This window comes from Rhinolophus ferrumequinum, chromosome 14 (assembly GCF_004115265.2).
Source record: "Rhinolophus ferrumequinum isolate MPI-CBG mRhiFer1 chromosome 14, mRhiFer1_v1.p, whole genome shotgun sequence".
Classification (NCBI taxonomy): domain Eukaryota; kingdom Metazoa; phylum Chordata; class Mammalia; order Chiroptera; family Rhinolophidae; genus Rhinolophus; species Rhinolophus ferrumequinum.
Genome location: NC_046297.1, coordinates 68,038,912 through 68,065,845, shown reverse-complemented (window position 1 = coordinate 68,065,845; position 26,934 = coordinate 68,038,912). Strand labels below are relative to the sequence as shown.

The 26,934-nt window shown below is 48.7% G+C and overlaps 2 protein-coding genes across 4 annotated transcripts in view; one reads left to right on the top strand and one right to left on the bottom strand.

Annotated features, from left to right (window-relative positions):
• Positions 1-26,934, top strand: part of ZFAT (zinc finger and AT-hook domain containing) — a 225,001-nt gene that overhangs the window by 55,878 nt on the left and 142,189 nt on the right. The window contains exon 1 of one of the 3 annotated variants that reach the window (XM_033126445.1): positions 19,976-20,170. The exons of 1 other annotated variant lie outside the window; for it this stretch is intronic. In XM_033126445.1, the coding sequence (XP_032982336.1) occupies positions 20,152-20,170 (19 nt within the window). In that variant the 5' untranslated portion in view covers positions 19,976-20,151. Of the gene's footprint in view, positions 1-19,975; positions 20,171-26,249; positions 26,761-26,934 lie in introns of those variants that run through there. One more of the 3 variants, XM_033126446.1, reaches the window with a different exon arrangement.
• Positions 19,917-21,452, bottom strand: LOC117033927 (uncharacterized). Its single transcript, XM_033126448.1, has 2 exons — positions 21,299-21,452; positions 19,917-20,665 (listed from the first exon to the last, which is right to left on the bottom strand). The coding sequence occupies exons 1-2, from the start codon at positions 21,412-21,414 to the stop codon at positions 19,939-19,941; spliced, it is 843 nt and encodes a 280-aa protein (XP_032982339.1). The 5' UTR covers positions 21,415-21,452; the 3' UTR covers positions 19,917-19,938.

Below are 26,934 nucleotides of genomic sequence, written 5' to 3'. Positions count from 1 at the left end.
TAAGTTTGTGTTGCTGTAAGTCACTGAGTCTGTAGTAATATGCAGCAATAGAAAACCAATGCAGGAGCCAGGAACCCTTTGGCCCATCCCTGCCCCTGTGTCTTGATAGCCTGCATTTTCTGTCACACTGCCGTAAAACCCAACATCTGGCTTTGCCCAGAGAGGAAAGACAGTCGTAATTTGGGCAGACTCAGGTACCTGGCCAGGAGAGAGAAGTGGATAAGTGGGTTCCGTTTTCATCACCGTCGTGCAGAGGGCCGTCCAGGAGGAACAGCAGGCTCGGAGGCTCTGAGAAGCATGTGCCCTGCCTACTGCTCCAGACCTGGAAGCTTCTGGGTCTAGAGCTCAGAAGAGAGGTCTGGACTGGGGTATGGCTTTAGGAGGCCTCAGCATACAGATGGTAACTGAAGCGATGGTAAATGTTTCCATCACCCAGGAAGAGTGTGTATAGTGAGAACAGGAGACATGGGAAAGAATCCTGGAAAACACCCACACTGAAGAAACAGCCAGAAAAGGGAGACTGACAGAGCCAGCTGAGGTGGAGCTCTCCAGGGGTAGGAGAGAGATGGGAGAGTGTGATGTCACGAGAGGTAAGAAACAAGGGAGAAGGAGGGAGTCGGCACCACACGTGGCAGGGAAGCAAATACACCCGGCTCTGAGGGTTTATTGCGTGTGAGGTCGGGAGGGTTGGGGAGACCTTGGCCAGAGAGCCGTCTCAGGATATTGGGACAGAAGCCAGAGTGAGGTGATTTGACGGTAAATGCAATACAAACTAAGGATAGATGATACAAAGTAAGGATAGAGGATCATTCGTTCAAGAGCTTTGTCTCTGAGGGGTGAGGGAGAGAGAAGAGGACAAGTGGAGGTTTTGTTCTGTGAGGGGTGAGAACTTGGGTTTGCATTCTGATGGGAAGGAGTCAATACAGGTGGAGAGGCTCTGGGTTCAAAATATGGATCATGATATATTTTCACTTATGCCCTTAAAATTTTCTTGAGCACCTACTATATGGAAGGCCCCTGGCTATGTTGGTTGTCGTGGGGAGAGGAGAGAGAAAGGTTGCATTTCAAGTTTAATGACTTTCCAGCCTCTTCTTAGCAATATACTCAAAGTTGTGCTAAGAAATTGGATTTGGTGGATAAATTCCATAACCCCTTTCATGTGATGATTTTTGGTCCTCCGTCTTCGAGAGGTTGTTCTACTAATTGGCTTCCTGGAGCTTGTGGGGTGGCTGTGCCAAGGCTGATTCAGAGGCAGTGCGGAGGTGGCCCCCAGCCCTCCTGAGAGCAGTACAGGCGTCCGAGTCCTTGGGAAGCTGGTTATGCAGCCAACTAGAGGCAGACTGGCATCTCCCGGTTGTAGACCCAGGTTCTTCCCCTCTCATCACAGCTGCCTACAACTCTCGTCTCCGTTCCTTACACACACAGCACACACAGCACACCCTTGCCTCCCAATCTGAAGATTCTTTCTTCCTCTCCTTCCTTCCTTCCTCCCTCCCCCCTTCCCTCCCTCCCTCCCTTTCTGTCTCTCTCTTTCGTTCTTTCCTCCCTCCCTTCCTTTTTTGACTGATGTCAAGGTGAGATGGTGAAAAGCTGAGAGCATCCCTCTGATGGAGATTTACATGTTGCAAACCTGGCCACGTCCTGTGGAGTTGTCCCTCCTGGGTGGTTCAGAGTGGCCCCAGAGGGACGTACCAGTACAAAAGGAGGGGAAGGAGAGTGGGTTCAGCTCTATCCCCTCACGCTGTCAGCAGGAGTCAGACTCACCCCGATCTCCTGAAGGTGTTGCTGATCTCAGGTGAACGTCAGCAGCCTCGGCAGGTTCTGTGGAGGCCACCCCACCCCCACCCCTGAGCGAGCTCTTACCCACTCGCCGGGGACCGTGCTACTTCCTTCTTGGCCGTTATTCCAGTTTGGAAGTGTACACTGTTTAGTGGATTCCTTTGGGTCAGGACAGCCTCCCCTCTTAGACTGTAAGTGCCCTGAGAAGGGGGCAGTGTCTGGCTTTGCTCAGCACTTCATCTCCAGCACGTAGTTAGTGCTCAAATATTTGGAACGTGTGAATGGATTAATGATCAAATAAAAAGCTCACCTTCATAGGCTCCTCCCAAGATAAGCATTATTCATCTCATTTTATAGATAAGGAGGCAGAAACTCAGAGGATGGGGGCTTGCCCGAGGCCACACAGCTTTGGAAGACGTCAGCGTCAGCTTTGCCACTGGGAGCTGCCTGGTTTCCACCCCCAGCTCAGTGCCATGGGAAGAGGCAGGGTGGAGTCCGTTAAGGGCAACTTAAGTTGTACGTGTTTGTCTGCCTTGTGGATGCTCCCAAAATGATTTAGTTCTCTGTTGATAAGAAACTGGGAGAGAAGAAACTTGAGGCTAGAGGAGTGGAGATGACAGGTGACTCTCACCCTTGGCATGTCCTGTCAGGGAATGAAGTGGGACACCGCCTGTTGGCAATCACTACGGGACCTGAGCAGCCACGCAGGGCGCAGCCATCTCCTGGCACACACCGGAGCCTGCTGTCCCTGTCTGGAGGAAGTGACGTGATTTGCTTGGAGGATCAATGGCATATAAATAAGCAGGACGGAAAACCCACTGCTGGCAGACAGTTACCAGGAGAGGAGTTAAGAGACAGGCGCTAGGTGTGGTAGGCAGTGTGCGCCCCTCCTTACGCCACCGCCATCCCTGGGCAAATCCCAGACCCAGTCGGACTTGACGTTTAAGTGAACTCATCAGCCTCAGCTCATCGCTGTTCTGCTCAGGTCCCCAAGGCAGGACGTTTATATGCAATAGGGCCCTAAAGATGTGCCCGCAAAATCAGATGTTAGAAAGGAGGCTTTATTCCCTGATCACTCATTACTTTGTAGACACAATCTTGGAACCCCCCACCCCCGTTTTCATATCTGTTGAACTTTGTTTCCCCCATGATTGAACACACAGGGAGCCCTGACTCAAGTCCAAGAGCGCCCCTATTTGCTCTAACAAGCACTGCGTTGACCACCTTATTATGAGTGCCGTAGCTTTCATAAAAGACTAACTCTTGAAAGTGCAATAGAACTATATTTTATTTTTAAATTCAAAAAGAAGTTTTTCCAACAGCAAAACCTTTTCTTCCAATGACATCTTGCAGGAACATCATACAGAGGCCGATGAGGGCAGAACTGCTGGTGTTGGCGGTTTTCAGGGGGCCGTGGAGCCCTCCCCTCCCAAATGGAGCTCTAGGGAGCAGTGGGCAAGCGACCCCTCTCGAATAATCACTTCATTCCATGTGCTGCAATGTTTGTATAACAAAGATGTCAACTCTGTTGGGACGGAGCTGTCAGATGGCAGGCAGGGGCACCATGTCATTCCCTGAACTGTTTGTCTGTCACCCCCAAGCCTCTGATATGGGAGCGTGTCTACTTGTGCGTGAAGAGTGGTCATGAGGCTCAGTGTAGAGCTCGTCCAGAAAGAACCCATCAGCCGTGCGAGAATACACCAGCAAGGCCGCCAGCAGCAGGCTGCTGGAGCGTGGGCATTTTCATGGCTTTACAACCCCCACCCCTGCTTTGCTGCCTAAGATATTCCCCTCGTAACAATGAGTCTTCACCACCCTCAGCCCCATCTCCCAGTTAATGGACTTGAGTTCTAACATCTGGCATCAGTGGACCCTGGGCTCCTGCTCCTCAGCCTGCTCTTAGGGTCACCCAAGACCCTGGTTTCCTGCTAGGACAGGCAGCTGGTTCTTAGCCTTGCCCGCTCACCTCCTTGGACCCATTGTCCTGCCTCCTGAAATGGTCATGAAGTGCATGTGTCAGGGATGACCTTACACTTGACATTCAGTAACGTTCGACATTATTTTAGGTGCTATTTTTACTCTTTAAAAATCCTGACTCGTGTTTTATTTTGCATAATCCTGGAACCAGTGAAAAACATGTTTTAACCTCTTGGGAATCAAAGGGTCACCTTTACTTTAAAGGTAATGGCTTAATAACGTCATAGTGAAGTGTCCACTGTTAGTGGTCTGCATTTAGTCTCTACTAGAGGGCTCTTGAGTGAGGAACTATTTTATGACAAACAAACAGAAACCCCCACCCTCAGGTTGCAGGACTGTCTTGGTATTTCATTTACAGATTAGGGTTATCAGAGGAAATAAAATATAAAAAGGGAATAAAATATAAACATACACACAGATACTTAAGAAAGAGCCATTTAAAACAGCGGCTATTGTGGATAAATTAGTCTAGTATTGCCAGAGATCACGGTTTTTGTTATATTTTGAATTTTAGTAACTAAAAGTCGTTTTTGAGGGAAACATTGATTTGACTGCACGTGGGATCAGCTGCACCCACTGCCTCGTCTCAGTGCTGGTCCCAGGCTTTTCCTCGCCGTGTTTCTGAGCCTCTTGGGACCTTTTGTGTGGGGGTCACTCCACTGTCAAGGGCCTCAGCACCTTTAAGGCTCTGAGGAAAGATCGGGAGCCTTCCCCTGGGGAAAAGGCCCATGCTAGCAGACTTTGCATGTGACTGGAGAATGCTCCGATACCCCCCAAAGCATTGGGCCCGGATACAATCTCCTGCTCTGAAGTGTCCCCAGCACTGACCCTGGAAGACGACCACCACAGGCTACGCAGCTTCCCTCGTAAATCCTAGAGTGGGACAGGTGATAAGCAGCCGTCTGTACCCATGTGACCTCACTTCTCCCAGCACACTCCGGCATGGAACAGACCGCAGGCGTGGTTCCCACGCCCCGGATGGTGAACTGCTGACAAACTGGAGAAGGACGGAGCAGACAGGAGTGGCGGCAGGACTGGGCCCACGGTGATCTGATAAGAGGATTAGGTTTCGGCTTCCCTCCACCCTCCCTCGCACCCGGACTAACAGCTGCGTGAGCTCGCTCTTTCTCGGTCGGAAACTGACCCTGTCCAAGCAGTTCTTCCTGCCAGCACCCCCGCGCCACCAGCTTTCCCCCCCTGAATACAGGATGTACTTTCACACCTTTGCCCATGCTTTGCCCTTTGCTGGGAATGCCCCGCCCCCTGTCAAGTACCCACTTGCTCTTCAGGACTTGGCTCAGGTGTCAGCTCCGGAGCTGTACCCCTAATTCTGGGGGTGGGTTTAGCGCCCCCCTCCTGTGCTCGCCTGGCCCCATGCCCACCCTTTTGATGTGCTGTCCCACACTGTCCCACAGTTACTTCTTCTCGTGATCACCTCTCCACCCAGAGGAGAGCTTCCGGGGGACAAAGACCAGCCCCCTGCATGGTGTCTGGCACAGAACATTGCTTTATAAATGTTTATGAGGTGCTATGACTCCTGAGAGAAAGGGACTGATATGACATAGGACATATGCAGGAGACAGGCACCAAGTTCATGAAGACGTGTTTCCTAGAAACAGACTGGTCGTGAGGATGTGGGCGCAGCCTGAAGTGAGGGGAGCAGTGTGATGGGAGCAGCCCAAAGCAGGACACAGAAGGTACACTTGGCGGCTGGGGTTCCGTGAGCATGGCGCCTGAACCCCAAAAGCAGCTCGTGGCACGGTCTCTGAATGGCCTCCTGAAGCAGGAAGGTGCCCGAGGAGCTCCAGCTGCCTTCCCCACACTCTGTAACAGGAATGAGCACTTTGAGAGTTTAAGGCTTTCACGTAGAAGTCTCATTTGCCAAATACACCCCATAGACCTAAGGTTTATTGGGACTACAGGCTTTTATTGTCTTTTAGTTTAACTTCTGGGCCTTACCCCTGAATTGAGAGGGTCTGGGACGAGTGGGATGGCAGGAGGACGAAGCCTGCCCGTTAAACGTGGCAGTCCCGGGCAGACTGGAAGTGGGTGTTTCATGAGCAGGAAACAGTCAAACTGAGTCACATCAGAAATGGGGGAGGCCAGGATGAACTGTCAGCGATGAGACACACATGGAAACTGGGGTGTCTAATAGAAGGAACTGCAGAGGGACAATTGAGACAGAACAGCATCCCTGCCTCTGAGCAACCATCTTAGCTCGTCGTGGCTCTTTTGAGCCTCAGTTTACCTCTCTGCCAAAGGAAGGCCCGGGACTAGCCCAGTGGTTTGTTTACACATACATTTTTACCCACAGACTTCTTTGTTGGAGTGGATCCTATTCAGAAGCCCAGTAGGTCCAGCAGACAAAGGAGGAGCAGCAGCCAGGGGCTCAGAGCCCACACACCACACACCCCAGCTGCTCCCCAGCCCCAACTCCCCCGGAAGCAGGAGGGTCCCTGGGGAACCCAGTTTGAAAACCGTGGCATGAAATTGCTGGTCTTCCCCTAGGAATCTCAAACTGCAATGACCTCAAAGTCCAGACGGGCAACATAAAGGGTGACACTGGCTCGTTTGGGCTGTGGCAGAGTTGGGGTGTTCTCATAGAGGGTGGCCAGAGAAGCCAGGCTTCTTTCACAGGAGTGGTTGTTGCTAAACTCTGGCAGACCTCGGAAGATGGGGTCCATGTTCCCAGATCAGAGTTTTCCAATGAAGCAAGAAATTCAGGTATTTTCATAAACACACTAAAGAAGGCAAAATAAAATGAGTAGACTTTATTCTTTAGAGCAGCTTTAGGTTATACAAAAATTGAATGGAAAATACAGAGTTCCCATATACTCCTTTCCCCCGCCCCAGTTTGCCGTTATTGATATCTCACCTTGTCAGGGTGGTACAGCGGTTACAAATGACCCAGTGTTGGTACATTATGACTAATGAAAGTTCATAGTGTATAGTAGGGTTTACCCCTGTATTGTTCTACGTGTTTTGACAAATGTCTAATAAATGGCATGTACCCCCTAGTACAGCGTCATACTGTACAGTGTCACGACCCTGCACGTCCTCTGTGCTCTGCCTGTTCGTCCTCTTCACCCGACATCTCCCCCTAACTTCTGGCAGCCACTCATCTTTTTACTGTATCTGGTCTTTTCCAGAATGTCATATAGTTGGAACCGTACAGTATGCAGTCTTTTCCGATTGGCTTCTTTCACTTAGCATTTAAGGTTTGTTCATGTAACTCCTAATTTTTAACTATTGAGAATTAATTGAAATTGTCACAAAACACTGAAAGGCAGACCTTCATCCCATTCTCGAGTTGGATGAGGGGGCGTCTTTCTCTTGCTTTTTACCACCAGTATGGGAAGCCAGGGGTGGGGACGAGGGGCAGAAACATTTCAGAAGTAGAATCAGACGTGATGGGTCCTGAAGCGAGCCTGGTTTCTGGTGGCTGAGCGATCACTCTGCTTGTGATAAACGCCTTCACCTGCAGTGTACCCGCCCCACCTGCCCACCTGCCCCAGCACCTCGCCCTGTTCTCACTCTGTCCTCCTTCCCCCACTGCCACCCCCTCCACTTGCTTGAGAGAGAGAAACCACAGTGAAAAGTCCCTGCAGGTCCGATCTGGCCCAGCTGGGCCCGTGGCCAGCGCTTGCCCAGAAACAGCCAGCACAGCCACCCCGAACAGGATTTAGCAGCTCTGGCTGCGGACAGTGGAAGCCAGTGATAACTGGATAATATTTCTCAGCGTGCGGCTTACTGTTTATTTTTATACTCGTGCAGTGCTCATATAAGAAGCACCATGTTTGCAGTGAAAGCCCTTGGAGCAACGTAAGAACATGGGGTTAGAATCTGGCAGGCCTGCGTTCTGATACTTTTGCGGCCACTGACTAGCTGCTTGCTCCTACCTAAGTTCATACCCTCTTTGGGCCCCAGTTTTCTCATTTGCAAAAATGAGAGTGATAATTCCTTCTCTGAGAGCTATTATGAGGATTGCATGTTGTATGTGGCTTGCACACAGGAAATGTTCACTGAGAATCAATTCCTTTTCTTTATTGGGAGCGAGAGACCTGTGTCTCCACCCCAGTTTTGTTATTATCTAACTTTGTGACCAGGGACTCGTGATAGGATCAGAGACAGAGACTCACAGGTCCACAGCTGCCCTGCTCCTATTTATTTTTAAACTTTTTATTGAAAACCTTCTTTATTGAAAATCATCTTATATAAGGAAGCACACATACCATGACGGTGCACCTTGATGAATTTTCAAGAGCTGGACACACTACGCACTCAGGGTCCAGATAAGTAGCACCACAGAAGCCACTCCTTCCCCTTTCCTTCACTGGCCTTCAAACATGCGGCACCGCTCTGACTTCCAACACCCTGGACAGCAGCTCTGCCCGCGTTTGTGCGCTGTGTCCCCGGAATCACACAGTGTGTGCTCTGGGTCTGGCTACCTGTGCCCAACGTCAGGCCTGTGACGTTCATCCGTGTGGGGCGGGACTGTAGATTGTTCATTGTCATTCCTGTGTTGCAGGGCCCGCAAGCCAAGTTCAGCCTCCCCTCCCGTTTTTGTAAAGTTTTTGTTCATAAACACAATCATGCCCATCCATTTCCGAGTCTATGGCTACTTTGGCGCTGCAGTGACAAAAGTTGACCTGGAGACCATACGGTCTGCAAAGCTGAAAATATCGCCTGTCATCTTTACAGAAGAGCTTTATGACTCCTTCTGGGTAGTATTCCACTGTGGGACTCTGCTAAAGTTCATTCGTTTGACTGTCAATGAGCAGTTGCAGTTTCCAATTGAGGGCTATTGCGAATAGTCTGCTGTGAACCTCTCATGTGTGTCTGTTGGTGAAATAGGCATCCGCATTTAGAGTCTATTGAGTCTGTTCCTGGGAGTGAGTTTGTTGGGGCATCGGGTAGATGCATATGTAACCTTACGAAAAACTGCCCACCTTTTCTCCGGAGTGGCTGCCCCATTACCGCTCCCACAGGCAGTGCCTGAGAGTTCCAGTTGCTCCATAGCCTCTCAACCCTTGGCATTTTCTGTTTTTATCATTTTCGCCATGTTTCCTGCCCCCATTTTGATGCTACTCTTCTCTCTAGAAGTTATTGCTCAGTTTGTGCTTGGACACCTCCAGCCGTAGAGCAACCACTGTGTTCCAGGGACTACTGTTGGTCTTTTAAGAAGCTCTTCTTCAAATAGTGTCCCCTGGATATGAGGTGTGATCAACACATACGGTGAATGTTTAAATAAAAAAAATTACAGCAAAAGACACGTTGCCATTAATCCCCCTCAAAATATGTCCCCTCACTTCGAATACACTTATCCCATCCTTTTTGCCACTTTCTGAAGCAGTTCTGGAAGTCCTCTTTTGTGAGTGACTTCATCCTCCATCATGATAGCACTCTGTGTCACACATCGCTTCTGATATGGCAATTTCTATCAAATAAAAATATTACGGTGTGTCCTCATCCACCTTATTCACCGGATCTGGCACCGTGTGACTTCTGGCTCTTCCCCAAAGTCAAAATGATTCAAGACATTGAGGCAGCTATGACAGCGCAACAAAAGACACTCACGAAAGAGGACTTCCAGAACTGCTTCAGAAAGTGGCAAGAACGATGGGATAAGTGTGTTCAAAGCGAAGGAAAGTATTTTGAGGGGATTAATGGCAATGTGTCTTTTACTGTAATATTTTTTATTTATTTAAACACTCACCGTATTTTGTGATCACACCTCGTACTTAAAAGTCAATGCTCCTGTTCCTGCTTAATGCTGTCTTCTCCAAGAAAAGAAAAAAAAAAAAATCAGGCTTTTCTGAAGTTGTTTGGAAAACATGGATTTGCATGTCCCTGGCATCCTGCTGGCCCGGTGAACATGTTCAGCTTCTCTGGGTTTCGGTTTCCCCATCTGCTAAATGATTGGCTTTGATAAAAAGATCTTTAAAGTCATTTTAACCCCAACACCCTGTTAAACATTATCTTGGGAACTCTTGCAGAGATGCCCACATGCGTGTCTAGACAGGGGTCCTCCCTCCCCCAAATGTCCCTGTTAACGTTTATGTGCTGATAGTAGAAAATGGAGACATCTACTCCTTCAATTTCTCTTGAGTTCCAAGGATGTCTCAGGTTTTCAGGATGATAACCCGATCCAGTTCTCTCCTGTGGGTCGTGTGCCTGGGGGACCCAGTGCTGTCCATGGGAGGTTGTAACTGTGCCACGTGCATTTTAAAAAGGCAAGAGTCGTGGGAAACGTGGACACTGATGAGCATTAGCCGACAGTGGAGGGTGACGGGCAGGGGAGGAGCTGACACTCACCTGTGCCCCGGCACCGGGAGATGGGCAAGTGCCGCTTTCACCCTCCACATTCTCAGGATTTACTCCGTTTGCTGCGAGGCATTCCCAGCCCAGACTTCTCCTTCTGCTTTCTCCGTGACGTAAGTGTCCGCCGTGTGTAAGGGCAAAAGGACCAGTCATTAAATCTCGATGGCCAGACCCTGCGATAGTTCAGTCTTGCAGATGCCAGCCTAAATTAGCTGACTCAAACACTGTCAGAACGCAAAGCAGGGTGGAGAAAGTGAAAATACTAATTAGATTTCTGAGATGTCAAATTCCACAGAGTCTAACAGGAACACCGCCTTGACGATTTTAAAAGAAAATCTAGCTATTGTGTGTCACTTCATGTAAGCCTCGCAACACGCCTGTGCAGTAGATATTATCATCCTTGTTTTAGAAATGGGGACACCGAGACACAAAGTTGTCGAATTTGCCCAAGGCACCAGCTTGTAAGGGTGGAGCCAGGATTACAAACTCAGGCAGGCCAGCTTCAGAGGCCTTGCTCCCAGTCGTGGCGTGCTGCGAGGATAATAGAGGGGCCTTCCGTGTTTGGAAGGAAGCCTTCACTTCGCTTGCAGGTCACTTCACTGGCAGCTTGGCTGACTGGTGTTGGACAGGTGAGCTGCATGAAATCCCAGGGGGTTCCTTCCCCGAATTTTATTGATGGGCCAAGTGCCTCAGGGTCCCAGAGCTCACTGCTGCCAAGTACAGTGTCACCAATTGTGTCCTCAAGGATCTTCCCTGAGAAGCAGCAGGAGGCGTCAGCAGGAGGAGGCAGGCCAGCAGAGGGGACATTCACCACAGATGGAGGGAGTGCAACTCGCTGGCAAATGGCCAACCTGGGACTCACACCCTTCCATGGCAGCCGGAGTAGAAAGTCGATCACCTTTGTATACCAAACCGTGACTGAGGGAGTCTCCCTCCTTTTTTATTCAGCCCAGCATGTAGTTGGTCACCTGTTTAGAAAGTAAATTCTCGGGACACACTTTACAGGTGTGTTTCTGTGGGTACCTGATGGTTTATGTGGTGGATTGCGTTAATAGTCCCAATTCTTCCCCCACGCCCTTTGTCATGTCACTGTTTCCCGGCCCATTGATTCTGAGTTTGGCAATATGACTTCCTTTGGCCAATGGGATGGCAGGAGATGCTTGAAAAGGCGTTTGACATTTCTCCTTGCCCTGTTCGGCTTCTGCCATCACCATGAGAAGGATATAACTCGGTGTCCCAAGAGGAAGATGTCAGCCACATGAAGCAGAGCTGCGCCAGCCTAGAGCAGAGACTGCATCCAACCTGCACAGGTACGAGCTTGCCAGCTGAGCCCACCCGCCAGCTGGCCTCCAGGCCTGGAACTATAATAATAAACGGTTGTTGCTTTAAGCCACCGAGTGTTGAGGCATTTGTATGCAGCCAACGATAATTGGATCAGTTGTTCTTTGGCCACTCTGTTTCAGAGTGCTGTAAACACACGTAGAGTTCAATAAATAAATGTTACTGTCGTGACCATTTCATGTGATGCAAATAAGTTGTCTACCCACCAATGTGTGAGCTGATCTACACAAATCCTTACCCCAGACTCTTCAATGTACATTGCATTTCCAAGCAAACAAGCTTAGAAACATGGCAGACTTTTCCTTCTCTTTTCCTCATTTTCCATGTGCCCTACATCCTGGATAAGCCCATGTCCTGAATTTGCTGTGACAGAAAGATTGTGTGCGGTCAGCTTGTCTGCTGCATTTGTTTGTACCTGTCTGTAAACTGGAGGTCATCATTATTTACAAAGTTACTAGTTGAGATGGAACCGTTAAATGGACTAGATATGTTTTCTTAGAATACAACTCTCCTAAAAAGAATACTTAAGGATTGTTGAAAGTTTTGACTATGACAATTAATCAATAAAAATCCAAGGATTGCCACAAGTTGAAAATTGAAAATAAAAGTCATATATTTTACCTCCCAATTAAAAAAGATTCCAAAACAAGGAACTGGAAAAAAAATGGAATTAATTTTTAAAAATCAGATTCAATAAAAGAGAAATATATGAATTGTGTATAATTTGCATTATAGTATGTCAGCACAGACATTGTGACATGTGTGTGTGTGCAGGTAGATTTCAATACAGACTCTAAAATTTTAACATTTGAAAGCCTTGCTCAGGCGTGCAAACTTCAGCAGTGCCGTGTGAGCTGCAGAAGCCTTTAATGAGATGGTTGGCTCGTGTTTCACAGGTAAGAGGAGTGGTTCCAGATCTTGGCTTGTGGAGGTGTGTTGTGCAGGGCTAGCTGCCTGGCATGGGTGGGGGTAGGAGTCTCGTGAGCCCAGCATTCTCGCCAGGGCACTGTCCTGACTGGGACCCCTTCTGCCGCAGAGCAGGGGCTTCCACTTCCAGTCCACGGAGCAGGTCCGTGAAACCCTGGTGCTCGATTATCGGTGCACTGCTCCGCATGACCCTCTCATGATCTGTCAGGAAGAGTTTGTGTGCCTGCTGGAGTGTCCGCTTGCTATAAATCTTTTGCAGTTCCATCTGAGCTTGCTTTCAGTGTCCGTGCCCCCGGCAGCGACTGCCAGGGGAGCTTTACAGACCCTCACCTTCCTACCTATGAATACCTTCTCGTGGGAGGCTGCCCAAATATACCAAAGGGGAACCAGGCAGCTCCCAAAGAAGCTGGTTTAGCCTTGGCCTCAGGAAAAATACTTTATAATTCAAAAGAATAATAACACTGGAATCTCAAAACAATTTAGTAGACTGGCACTACGAGTAGTACATGCAGAGGAGGTACGCTCACGTGTGCATTACTCATTACTGGCCCTGGCACAGCTGTCTACTCAGTACCAGGAGACGGGCACCCGGCTCCAACCGCACTCTTCACTTGTCCTCCCTCTGGAGCACCTAAGCAGATGGCAGCCTGCGCCTATTGATGGAAACCAGCCTAGGATTCTACCGCAGGCCATGCTCACCAAATGCCCCACCCCACTCCTAAGAACGGAAGTGAGCAGTCAGGTTATAAATGGGTTGGGGAGCAGCCCTGGGGCTCATCCCTTGGGCTGCTTGAGGCAGCAGGACGCTAAGGCTCATCGGCCACCTCTCCTACGCCACACGCTGCTTTTTCACAATTGGCAACATCTGCGATTTTCCACCGCCGCTTTCTTTCAAGGTCACAAGTTTTCTCTCAGCTGCTACAGCATCGCCACAGGAACTGTATAAAGGTGCTCGTGATAGGGGTTTTGGTTGTCCTTTATTACTGGTTGGACTGTGCGTTTGTGGAACTGCTCCTTGTGTATGAGGTTAGGGAGATGACCTTCCCAAAGGCTCCCGTGATCCTCTATCCTCTAGGCACGGTGAACAGGCAGTCAGGGGTGTCTGGTCTGGGTTCAGCCAATGGGACACTCTGGCAGGAGATCAGGAGGGCCAGAGAGTAAGGCTTGAGCATTGAGTCCAGTCTCTTTGTCTAAAGATATAGAGGGTTGGTGGTATGTCTCTACCTGTGGCCGCAGCTCTGGGAAGGTGGACTTTTCCAGACCCGCATACCCTCTTGGTTCCGGGTTCCATTATGCAATCCCTCCCACGCCTGTAGGCCTGAGGCAGAGGGCACCTCAAGTGCTGTATTATCGTTTTGATTTTCTTACACCCTGGAGATACCTTTGCAAAGAGTCCCTTTATTAAACTTGCATTAATTGCCGGGTTTGAGGGTGCTGTCTAGTTCTGGCTGGGGCCTCTAGTTCTTGCCGCTAAGGACCTGGGCTGTAGAGCAGTGTGATGGGGAGGAAGCGCAGGTCCTCTAGGGCTAAGGGAAGTGTCTGCCGCGCTGCCTGCAGACGATCGACTGATTGGCTCAATCAGAATCGTGCACTAGAAACAACGAGTGGGTAGAACATCGTTTCCTCTCCTCTGTGCCCTTGCACCAGCCTGTGAGCTCTCTGGTTTGGGCTGAAAAGGTATGTATGAGAATTTTATTAACATGGGAAGTCTCTTCCTTCCTGTTGCTCCAGCATCAGTGACGGAGGCAAGGGAGGAAGCAGGCAGACGCAGCGGTTGGCACTTGAACTTGAGTCCGCCGTTAGAAGAAAAGCAGCCGACCATTTCCAACGGGGCTGTGACACCAATAGCCCCAGACTCACCAGACACACAGCCGAAACCCTGGGGACACATGGAATGCCCTGGGTTGAACAAAGGCCAGCAGAATGAGGGAAATGCTGCGTCTCACGTGAAGACGTGGGCCAGGCGCTCGGGGCGCAACCTTTTACTAATGAGGCTTTCTCTCCCACCGTTGCTCGCACGCCACACTTCCCGCTAAACACACACACAGGCTGCTCTTCCCGGCCTGCCCACTCCGTCCACGGGCACGCAGATGAAAACTGGTCTCTCCCGACCAGACGCCTCTCACCACTAGTCCCTGGACGACTCCAGAGCCTGAAGTGATGATGGAGGCAGAAAGGCCTGGGTTCAATGTCACGAGGCCCTGTTGCCCGTCCCAAGGTTACAGTTGTCTGTGTGACACTGGGAAAGTCATTTAACCGCTTTTGTTTGCTGTTCCATCGTCTTTAGAATGAGGCTTCTAATTGCGCCCTCCCTACCCTACAGGACAGCGGTGAAGGCTGTGTCCGAGGATGGCAGTGGAAGGGCTGGGAAAGCTCTAGAAGGCTGGGCCTGTGTTACCACCACTGTTTGTTTTATTTGGTTTCCTTTCCACCCAGTTTGGCCCCAGCAAGAAGGCTCACTTCCATAGTCGCCGTTCCTGGTGATCATATTCCCTGTGGGAATATTCCCATATTCCCATACACTGTATTCCCAAATAGGGATGTGGTCTGCCAGCTGCACATTGCACTGAGAGCTGGACAGAACCCTTGGCTTTGCAACCACTGACTTCAGGAAAATGCCTGCTTACTGCCACCTCCAGTGTTTCCCGCACGACTCGCCCATGTCCTAGGAAACGGTTCACGGCCAGCGCGAGCTCCACGGGCGCGCTGCACCCAGCCTTTTCCCTCAGTGCCCTCTCTGAGCACACCCTCACCGCCGTTCCTCGCAGCCTCACTCTTTGAAGCAGCTGCTTGGTATTTCCGTGTTTGGATGAGCCATCCATTTAAGCAGCCCTGTCATGGACACCCAGATGCCCACGCTCTTTCGAAATCTGTGCTTTCTCTGTTCCGAACATCTAAAACAGTGATGTTAACACCAGAGCCCCAGAGAAATGTTAAATTGTGCACAGTTCCCTTTCCTCCCCACTGGGTTCACCCCCAGTGCTCATCCCTCTCCCCATTTCCTCATCCTTCATTCAACAACTGTGGGCTCTCCTGTTTTTTCGTTCTTGTTGCTGGGATCCAAGGCCACCCCCTCCATTTTTTTTTCATGGACCAGTTTCTATTACTTGTAGTTGGTTTAAAGTCAATCTATTACACTTATAAATGTATTAACTTTTCTGTAAACTATTTAAACACTGACAACTGATGAAACAAAACGTAAAACCTTACCAATAAATTGCCTTAAACATTACAGCACTTAGTCTAATTATCCTTTTTTCAGTATGAGTCTAATATAATTTCCCCTGAGTGCTTTAAACACCCTAAAAACACAAAAGTTTTTACTGTACCCATACCTAAGCCTGTTTGTAAAAATCTTAAGTATTGTTTTGACCAATTTCTTTGCTGTATCTACAAAACTTTTTTCTTTTCTTTTTCTTTTCCAGGATTGCAATATCAGACCCAAAAGAGAAAAGTTCCTTCCCAGGTACTTCAAAATCACAGCCTCTGGGTCACTGGCTGATGGATTTTTGGTTAGAACACAGAATCCTTCAAGGTCACTTAAATGGCAGCAGGTGTGCTGGTCGGAGCTCCCTCTCTCACACTAGGTTTATCCAATACGTCAACAGCACTTATAAGCAAGTTCTCGCCATCTTTACATCCACGTTCATTAAATCTTGGGTACATAATGTTCTGCCTCAGTTTACAATTAACTTCATTACGCATCATTAGCATTTCATTTTAATGGGCAGGGCCACATGACAGTTTAATCTGTAGTCATTCTCCCAGGACATTTGGTGAATCCATTAACTTGGAACACCAATTACTGAACCCTCTTTCTAACCTGGTGTTTATGAGATCACTGGTTTTGACCTGACCTTCCTGGTTTTGGTACAGTGCCTAATCTTTCTGGAAATCTTTGACTTACTCATGGTAAGCTTATCTGCTCTTCTCGACTTACACAGATACAGCATATCATAAACAGATACATAGAACTTCAAGAATCAGAACTCTATATATGCCAAATTTACCTACTTACTAAAATAACCCATTTTTACCCATTGAACTACAACCAGCATTGTAATTACACATTTACCTTTTTGTCTTTTTCTATACGTAGTATTAACTTTTCCTTTTTAATCAGTAAGGACTCATGGCTTTTCATATGCGAAACTTACAGAACAACACCTGTTGATCTACAGTTACACTTTGTGACATGCCAGTTGTCACGACCTGACCAGAGGGGAACCCTTTCCTTTTTCAGCTGACTCCTTTGTCTTTTTAGCAATAACCCAGCATTTGTTTTGCAGCATCCTGGTTTTCTGGCAATAGCAAGATGTTTCAGGCCTTTCTCCACGCTTCCAAAAAGGGCCTCAGCTTCTTTGAAGGAGCCCTGGCTACTGCTAATGAAATATACTACTGAGATCAATATTTGGGTGCTGAGGGAACAGTGGACTGGTGACGAGATGGCACTCCATGGCCACTGAAGACAGAACTAGGAAAGGTGGTTCTTCCTAAGGTTATAATTATGTTCACAGTGAGATTGCTCATATTGTTCTAACATTACTCTACCCGTTCCTACCATTTTAAACAGACTTTTCTCTACAACATGGCTGTTTGGTTTTGACACTTCTCTCAGCCCGATTATCCCCACCTCTGATGTTAGTTATCATTGCTGTGTGCCTCAAGGATCGTTATTTTGAGGTCACCCCCACATATCCTTTATCCAAATCTGCTTTCAAGAAAGCATCTTATAAAACATATGTACACATTATTCTGGTATCATGTAAATGTGTATTTGTCATATAGCTGTTAGATATAATTGTAAAATGATTGACAAAAATATATTCAATCATGCAACTTGATTATTGATTATATAACTAATAATAATAACAGCCATTTCATGTCGCTAAGTTTTATCAACACAGATTCATTGATGTGTGGGCTGTGAGAGGCTGAGTGCCACCAGTGGGCCAGCTGGGAGGCTGATCTCCTCTAGGAACCATCGCTGAAGCAGGATTGCCATTCATTATATAATTCTGAGCAATTTATGTTTAATTCTACTAATGCCTCTTCATTAATTGAAGGCATTTTGAGATATTACTGGCAAATGAAAAGAATACAGATGTCTGCTGATTGAAACTATGCAAATCACCCAGCAAAGGGCTGGACTAGCCAAGGGTGGACCGGTCTCTCCATTTGCAAATCTGGTCCCTTAGAAAGGGACTTGGTCATTTCTGTACGCCTGTGGCTAGAACAGGTTTCAGTAACAACAAAGCTCAGTGACTCTTCCTTGGGTAGAGAAGGAAGAAAATGCTGTGGGAATAAAGGAGAAAATCATCGCTGTCCAAATAGCCCAAGACCAGTCCAAAATTGCTTTTTTAAATTTGACTTTGATAATATTCTGAGGTAACTGGGTTTTGAGACAAATTTGCAATTGCTTCATTTCCAAAATTCATTTTGGTCACAACATCCAGGAGCAATCCATCTGCTAATCAATAAATAACATTTAAATGCTGCTGCAAGAAAGGCAACCAGCGCAAAACCAATATTGTCAGCAACTCAGAAACAACTCTACTTTCCTGATAGAAATCGATTCACAGCAAAATAGAGATTATTGTAAATATTTATAATTCTAAAAGGAAAAATTCATCAGTGCAGCTTTTTGAGCAGAGCATTTCCAAATGAAAGACGGCTCAAAATGTGTCTTGTGATGAGGATGTGGTGGGTGTGTCACAGTAAGTCTACCATGGCCTGGGAATTTGCTCTTTTGGGGGTTTGGTGGGTAGTCTGGGCACATCAGGCTGGTGGCCAGGTGGGAACTGCAACGGGCATAGAGACCAGTTCCACACCTGGGTCTTCACTGACTTGCTGTGTGACCTTAGAAAGCCACATAACCTCTCTGAACAATCCTTTTCTAATCTACAAAAGAACAATAATCCTATCTGTCCAATTTAACCCCCTAGTTATTGTGAGGATGACATGAGGGGTGGGGAGAAGAGATATCTCTGAATATATATTTAATGACCTGGGCAAATCTGGGGTCTTATAATGACTCCTCTCCCACGAACAGGATTAAGGAAAGGCAGAAAGTCTCCTGAGAAATCAGATGCATCAACCTGAAGCTCAGTGTCCATAGGAGTTTTACTACTGAAAAACAAAGGCACAATGAGAATGAGTGTATTCACTCAGTGATACTGCTGTGCAGTGGGCATTGGGAAAACAAGGATGAAAAAGACCCCTATATGATATTTCTCCTGTGCTGAGGAGCTCAGGAAAGGGCTGTGCAAACAGACAGAAGCGAAGGGTGTGAGCAAAGCAAGGTAAGTGTGAGCAGAGCTGTGGGAACAGACAGGCTTGAACTTCAGGGCTGTCTGAAGGAGAATTTCTTTAAATTGAGCAGCAACAGAAGGGAGGTTATTCCAGGAAAAGACGTAACAAGCAAAGATTAGCACTTCAGGAAAACCATGAAAATAAATCAGTGTTTCCCAAACTTCTCACTTGAGGTTCACTTTTATTTATTTTTTGGGGGAGGGCCTTGTCTCTCTCTGCACCATATGTACTATTTTCTTGAAGCTAATTTTAAAAAATGTACGTAAGTTGTATTTAAAAAGAAAATTTTATATTACTACCATAAATGAAAAAAAACACCATTTATTTTGAACAGAGGATAACCTTAAAAATACAAGCAACACGAAACTCATTGATTTTTTTTTTTTTTTTCAATAAATAGCTGTCAGGCTCAGTTCCAGTTTCCGGGGCTAAAGGGGTGACTAGGAGGGACAGGCAAGCAATTGGGATAAATCAGTGTCAGGTAGTAACAGACAGCAGGAAGTAAAAAGTGACTTAGGGTTTTTAGCTGGGGTGGTCAGGGACGGCCCCCTGGGAGATGTCATTGAGCAGAGATCTGAAGGAAGCGGCAGCATTAACCAGGATAGTGTCCAAAACAAAACAAGCTCATCACATCTCAATGTGATGCAAGCTCATCCTGCACTGGCGCCTGCAGGAGGTTGTGTGTGAGCCAGAAGCAGGGAAAGGAGCAAGTGTTAAGAGGCGCGCTCACACTCAACTGAGACTTTCTGCAAGACAATCAGAGGACAGACAAGGCAGTCACTTTCTGGGCTTGGTTCTAGGTTGTTTATTCTGTCTGCACCGACTACATCAAGTGTGGTACCTCCAGTGGCAAGTATCCCACTTTGGGAAACTGCAACCTGAGAAGGAGGAGGCAGGCTGTAACCATCCCTATTAACACACTGGTAAACTGAGACCAAGAAAAGTTAAATCGCTGTCCCAGATTAGTTAGTAAAGGGCAGAACTGGAACACGAAACCTAAACTATTCCACGTCCAGCCCGGTGGCTCCATACCATACGGCTCCAAGGATGGGCTGGAAGCCAGGTAGATGCTGTCTCAGGCAGAACGAGGGAGACTTCCAATCCTGCGATCCGCACTCCAGACCTCCACATAGCCCCTTCCCAGGAGTGGTTCAAAACGCGGAGCGGCGGAATCGCGGAGCGGGATCCAAAGCGTGGCTTCTGAACAGGAGCATGCGCATTAGCCCGACCCAGCCTGGCCGCGCTCGGCGCGGGGGGAGGGTCACCCTAGGCTGACGTCCGCTACGCCGGCGTCAGCGCCCCGCGAAGAGGACGACGAAGACTCCATCCGCCATGTTGGATGCCGCAGATTCGCCATAACCTCGCCGGCTCTTTTCTTAAAAAAATAAAAATACAAAGCGAAGCATCCGCGGGGCACCTTGCTTTCTCGGTCGGCACGGGAGAAGGCCCGGAAGAACCCGAGGCTTTTTTTTCCTCCTCGGTGGGGGCGTTGCCATGGAGACGCGGGCGGCAGGTGAGCCGGGCTGGGGGTTGGGGTGGGGAAGAGGTGGGGGTGGGGCACGGCGCGCGGGAAACCGCCTCGAGTTTGGAGTCGGCGAGAAGCGCGAAGGCCGCCGCGCGGCGGAGGGATCCGCGGCCGGGGGCGGAGAGCGGACGTAGCGGCGTCCTTCGACAGCACGCTCTGTCGCCGGCAGTATCCCGCCGCTTTGTGTTTTTATTATAAAAAAAAAAAAAAGTAACAAGGGTGCTCGCAGAAAACGGGAGGCCGTGCGCGCGCGTGCGCGGGCCGTTTCTAGGACGACGGGTAGGGCTGGGGCGCGCGCCAGCGAGGGATCGCGGGCCTCCCCGGGGCGGCAGGTTCGAATCCCGGCTCTGCCAACTCTGCGGCCGAGGGGATGTGCCTCCTTGCTTGGCCTCAGTGTCCTGCTCTGTGAAATGGACAGCTCTTTTAGACCCACGTACTTGGCCAGGGTTCAGCTGAGCTGCTGAAGGGAAGGTTCTTTGTGTCCTATGGAGGGTGCAATAAACGCGAGGGATTAGCGTTGCTACTGGTCACTGTGTCGCCTGCTGCGGTGAATTATAATCTACCCTCTACCTGCAGCTCAGCTCTGTGGGGCCTTGTTCCTTGTTCCTCACCCTTTAAAGTTACGCTCCAATGCCGCCTCCTCCGGGCAGCCGTCCCTGGTTTCTGGCCCTAAGCGGCCTCTCAGCAGGCCGGACGCAGTAGCTTGACGGGCCTTTCCCTTAACACCAGGTCCACGCCCTTTAACCTCGAACGTGGGGTCCCTTCCTTGGCAATTAACAATAATAGCTGCCACCCTCCAGCACTGACCGCACACTTTTTGCTCCTTAGTTCTCCCAACGGCTCTTCACTCCTGTGTCATTTACTGATGAGGAACAAAAGTTCCGAGAGGTCAACTTCCTCCGGTTTTCAAATGGCATTGCTGGGGCTTTCCAAATCAACTTCCTCCAATCTGGGACACGATCCAGGGCCCTGTCCCTCGGCAGGACTCTGTTCGTATCTGTGGACTGAAAGCAGCGCTGCGCTGACTGACCGCCTCCCGCCCCTTCCTTCCGACCTGGTTTTCGGGCAGAGCCAAGGCCCTTTCTGAAAAGCACACTTACTGTCCGCAGGGCTTACCCTCCACAGTTGCCCCTCTCCAGCGTCATCTGTGCCTGGTGAGTGACACTGAAACAGCTGTAGTGTCTCCACAAGAAGACACCCGGAGTTTGTGTCCTCTGGGCGTTTGGCGCCATTCCCCACAGCCCAGGGGCACCTTCCTTGGCTGCTGCAATTCCAGCCGACGGCTTTGCATGACGCCCCCTACAGGCCAGGCCGGGAGAGAGCGCCGCTCAGGGTTCGTTCCTGCCCTCGTCCCCAAGTTGTCAGCTTCGGGCTTGTGTGTCAGGGAGGGACCCAGCAGAACCCCAGCCAGAGTCGTGGGTCAGAGCCCTGGACGGGTCGGGCATTCTTCCTTATGTTGATGTAATAACGTCCACACATGTTGATAATGTTTATAATCATTTATTTGAGCCAAACAGAGGATATGTCCGGAAAGCAAGCTCTCAACAGACTGAGAAAACGGCTTCCAAGAAATGACAGTTTGCAGCTTGTTTTATGCACTTGGAATTCAGGAGAACTTAAAGATTACTTGACGGTGGGAGAAAGCTAGGCTAGGATCAGATTACAGGATGCTCAACAGGATGATGTGTTCTCTTGAGGGTGGGCCACCCTTTGAAGAAGGGCGCCCGCTTGAAAGGGAGAGGTCTCAAAGGGGACATTTCAAAGGTGTATTAACTTAGATGCACAGAAACACGGGACGGGGTTTGTTTGAGGCAAAGACAAGCCTGTTAGGAAAGAAGTTATATGCCTGGGATGTGACTGCTGACGGTGACCTGCTCTGTTAGGAATTTGTGATCAGATCAGCCTGTGAGGTTCCTTTCCTAGAACCCGTGCTCATCTGCACTGAAAGGAATGACTTCTTGATTTGCTGCCTCCCCTCCCCCAAGTGGTTCAGCCACTGCCAACACACAGAATGAACTGCCCACCTCCTCTGCAATGGACCTAACAGTTTTTAAAAAGAAACTTGGGCATTTGTTGCAGTCCCCTTCATTTTCCAGCTATGAAAAAAAATGAGAAAAAAAATCATATTTTACAATGTATCGCCGTCAGCTAATTTCTGAAGCGTTTCCTGTTTTGCTGGGTTGGTAGCTTAATTTCGGAGAGGCGCTGCAGACAGTAACGTGATGGGGTTGAATAGGGCCTACGGGGCCCAGATTTTAGGTGGTGAACTAGCTGAGATGCTCATGTCTGTAAATGGGAGATTTTGTTTTGACCGCACGGGTCCCTTAGCTGGTGTCTCATTTACCTTGCGAAACGGTTCCTGTCTTTTTTCTTCCTGTACCTTATAATTTACATAAGGTTTCAAAGATGGCTATCCTGAAGTGGAATCGAGTTTCTGCCTCGGGCAAGGGCAGTCAAGAATTAGATATATTAAAAAGCCTCTCCTTAATTGTATCTCCTTTTATAGATAGTTCCATGCAGGCCGCCTCTGAAAACCACCTAGATGGGCTGATTTAATTATTAGAAGGAATTTAGCCTGGAGTTAAGTTTTTCCTTTGTTCTCAGCTGTTTATCCTGTTAAACTTTCACTGTCTTTGACATTTCTCAAGGGCAAGTGTCAGAGTTAAGGGCTGGGGCTCTTGGGCCGGTGGAAGGAACAGATCTGCTACTCACCAGTTGCCTGACCTGACACATCACGTAACCCTGGGAACCACGTCCCTCCTGCAGAAGGCGACACAGTCCTGTCCCTAGTACAGAAGGGCCAGGGTGCCCTGTGGCATTGGGGTCCCTTCCCTGCCTGGATCCCCTCTCTCCCTGGCCCCGCTCAGCACATTGTTGTCCACTCGCTTATTGGAAACATTTGTGGATGGAAAGGTGGGATAGACTTTGATTAATTTTTTTAAAGGGAAAAAAAGTAATCTGGGAGTGAAGCAAATAGACATAAACATTCATCACAGTTTGAAGTTGCCTCCCCTTTTTTCCCCCAAGGAACATAAAATATATCAATAATTGAGTTTGCTGATAAAAGGTTATGCTTGGCATATTAATGTGAAAACAGGAATTTTAAATTGAGTAACAGACTTTTCTTTGTTCTTTTACATCGTGTAACAAATGGAGCTGCACACAGTTGAACTCTGGAATCTGGCACGTTGGTGCCCCAAAGTGGGTCTGGGCTAAGGCTGGATGGGCAGGGAAGGGACCTGGCTTCAGAGGCGGTCTCTGGCCTAGTTGGGGACCCTGGGGGATGAGGGGACTGGCTGAGCCATGACACCTGGAGCCAAGGAGCAGGAGGCTTTGTGGGGAGCGCCTGGCCTCCTGGAGGCCGGTAAGTCAGCCCCAAGGCTTCTGGTAGGGCCTTCCTGGCTCCTGTCACACACTGTCTTCACGTCTCTGCAGCGGCCACCACCTCTCCAGGTCTTAAACAGGTCTCCTTTCTCCTCCCCCTTTTTTAAATTACCAAGCAGATTTCCGGTTCACATAGGTGTTTGTGCCCAGAACTAGGGATGCTAAGTAGAACATGACATGTTTCCTCTTGAGGATCTCACTCCGTCCTAGCGGTGGAAAAAGATTCCTTTAGGAGAAAGTGCCAGGGGCTGCGATGGAAGGAAGCCCGAGAATTGAAGGCTTCAGAGGGGGTGCACTTCCCCCATCTAGGGGACTTGGGAGGGCTTCCTGAAGGACAAGGTGCCTGAGCTGGAACTTGCAGGGTGGGCAGAGGTACAAAGGCTCAGGTGTACTCGCCCACAGCTGTGCTCTGACTGGGTGAGCACTGAGGCCAGAGGCCGGGGTGGGGCCTGGAGGTCTGTGATGAGGGTCTTTAGAGCAGCGGGCAGCTGTTGGGACTTTATTATGAAAACTTGGAGGACGGAAGGATAAAGCCAGCAGCTGCCTGAAGAGAGTCTTTTTGAGGTGTCATTTACAGACAGTGAAATGCACAGACCTTAAGAGGACAGTTTGAGCCCTTACAGTGTAACCACACCCCCAGCGACATGGAAACTCGCTCATCACCCCACAGCATTCTCTCTGCTCCCTTCCCCCAGTCCCTGCCCTCACTCCAGGCAACCGCTAGTCTGAGTTCTGTCACCGAAGATTAGTTTTGCATTTCGTGGAACATTGTGTAATCCTTTTGTGTCTGGCTTTTTTCACTCAGCAGTTTTTGAGGTTCCTTATTTCGTTCCTTTGATTGCTCATCAGGTTCCGTGGTGCGGATGTGCCGCAGTGTGTTTATATGATACACACCTGGGCTTGTTTCCAGGGTTTGGTGATGGTGAACATTCTTGTACCAGGCCTTTTGTGGACAGCTTTTCAGTTCTGTCGGTCAAAGAAATACCAAGGAATGGGATTGCTGGGTTCTAGGGACCAGCTACATTTCACTTTCTAAGGAACTTGCAAACGGCTTCTGAGAGTAGTCGCACACGTTCCACCCCGTCAGCAGGACGGGGGTCCCGCGTGCTGCACCTCCTCACCCACGCCTGACGCAGGAACCTGGGTGCAGTGCTGTTCAGAGCTCATCAGCCGCGCTGCGCAGTTTCCCTCAGTTGTTGTCCCAATTCTGTTGTTCTAATGATTTTCTACAAAGCAAAAGGAAAGCGTGGGTCACGCAGGGCACTCAGTTGTCACGTCCCTTTTCCTTTAATCTGGAGCAGCTCCTCTGTCTTTGTGTCCCTGACATTAACAACGGAGAAGAATATGGGCCAGTTGTTTTGTAGAATGTCCCCCGTTTGGGCTTCGTGTATGTGTGATGTTCCCTCATGAGGACGTGCAGATTGTGCCGTGTTGACAGGAACACACAAAAGGGACGCTGGATTCAGCCGTCATGTCGGGAGGTAGTCTTGATTAGCCCCGCTAGGGTGATGCTATGTTTACCCTTTCACAGTAAAGTTGCAGTTTTTCTCCTTTGTAGTTAAATGTCTCTTGACGAGACATTCTGATAAACGTTCCTGTCCTGCTGTTCTTCACTCAAACTCTCTGCACGTATTAGTTTTAGCCTCTGTTATCATTATCACGGTTGCTAGATGATGAGTTTCTAATTCCATTGTTTCTTCTGCATTACTAATTGTCTTTCTATGTGACGGAAAACTTCCTCTGTTCCTTCATCTACCTGTTATGTAGATTACTGTGAACTCACGAGTTGTAATTTTCGTCCGTGGTTTATACTCTTTTATCGTTATTTGATTCCGCTCAGGTTGCCCTGTATTTGGCCGGCTGGATGCCCGCCCTTCCCTCCAGCCCTTCCGGACTTTCTGTACAACAGGACGTTTCTTGTCCAGCTCTGGAATCAGCTGTTTCTACAAGGAGACCTGATTTTGTTTAGTGGCGAATGGTATTTAGAAACCGAGATCTGGGAAGGGGGCGAGCTCGTGGGCGCTGGAGTGTTTGCGTCTCCTCCTCTCCGCAGGCAGAGCTGGGAACTCGGTGTGTGAGCACATACGCAATGCAGACACGCACGGGACTTCCTGCTGCCCACGCTCACCTATGTCTGCGTCTGTTTCTATCTTCAAAACCATTGCGTTCCTAGGGGCCTTCCCAGTGTTGCTCCAACAGCACAGGGTTTATTCTGCCCTTCCCCCTTTCCATAGTTATAACTCCAAGGTAGAGAAAACTGCCTTCCGGTAGTTACTTGTTTGCTCAGTCCGAGAATATACTAAAAAACAGTTTCAGAATTGCTGCCCCATGTCGCTTTGAGAAAGAAACCTCCTAACTAGAGTTTAATATTTAATTACAGTCGTCCCCCCTTATCCGAGGTTTTGCTTTCCATGGATTCAATTACCCACGGTCAACCATGGGCCTAAAATATTAAATGGAAAATTCCAGAAAACAAACAATAAATTTTACATTGTGCACCTTTCTGAGTAGCGTGAAGAAAGCTCACACTGTCCTGCTCTGTCCCACTGAGGACGTGACTCATCCCTTTGTCCAGCGGCTCCACGCTGTCCACGCCCCTGCCTGTTAGTCCCTTCGTCACCGTCTTGGTGATCAGATCAGATTGGAGACTGTCGTGGTGTCGCAGTTTTTATGTTCAGGTCACCCTGATTTTATTCCAGAATGACCCCAAAGCACAACAGTAGTGGTGCTGGCAATTTGGATATGCCGGAGAGCTGCCGGAAAGTGCTTCCTTTATGGGAAAAAGTGAAAGTTCTCAACTCACCAGGAAAGAAATATCATACAAGTATGCTGAGGTGGCTAAGATACACGGTCAGAAAGAACCTTCTATCTGTGAAACTGTGAAGAAGAAAAAAGAGTGTCGTGCTAGTTTTGCTATCACACCTCAAACTACAAAAGTTACGGGCACAGTATGTGATAAGCACTTAGTTAAGATGGAAAAGGCATCACGGTTGCGGGTGACAGACATGAAGGGAAAGTGTGTTCTGATTGACGGCAGTGTGTTGTGCTGAAAAGCACTGAGCCTGTACGAAGACTTAAGCAAGGGATCGAAACGGGTGACACCAGGCCACTTACTGCAAGTAAGGGACGGACGGTTACACAGACTCAGGAACAGGTTTGGCGGTTCATCATCTCACATCATCACAGGAAGAAGGGTGAGTGCAATACAGTGAGATATTTTAAGAGAGAGAGAGAGAGAGAGAGAGAGACCACGTTCACATAACTTTGATCACAGTATAGTGGTATAGTTCTATTTGTTATTAGTTTTTTTGTTAATCTCTTACTGTGCCTAATTCATAAGTGAAACTATCATAGGTGTGTATGTATAG

Coding starts and splice junctions, on each gene's coding strand:
- LOC117033927 (XM_033126448.1), bottom strand. CDS start 21,414: ATGGCGCCAAACGCCCAGAGGACACAAACTCCGGGTGTCTTCTTGTGG. Junction 20,666..21,298: donor GAGAGGGGCAACTGTGGAGG/GTAAGCCCTGCG, acceptor CACCCTCCATAG/GACACAAAGAACCTTCCCTT.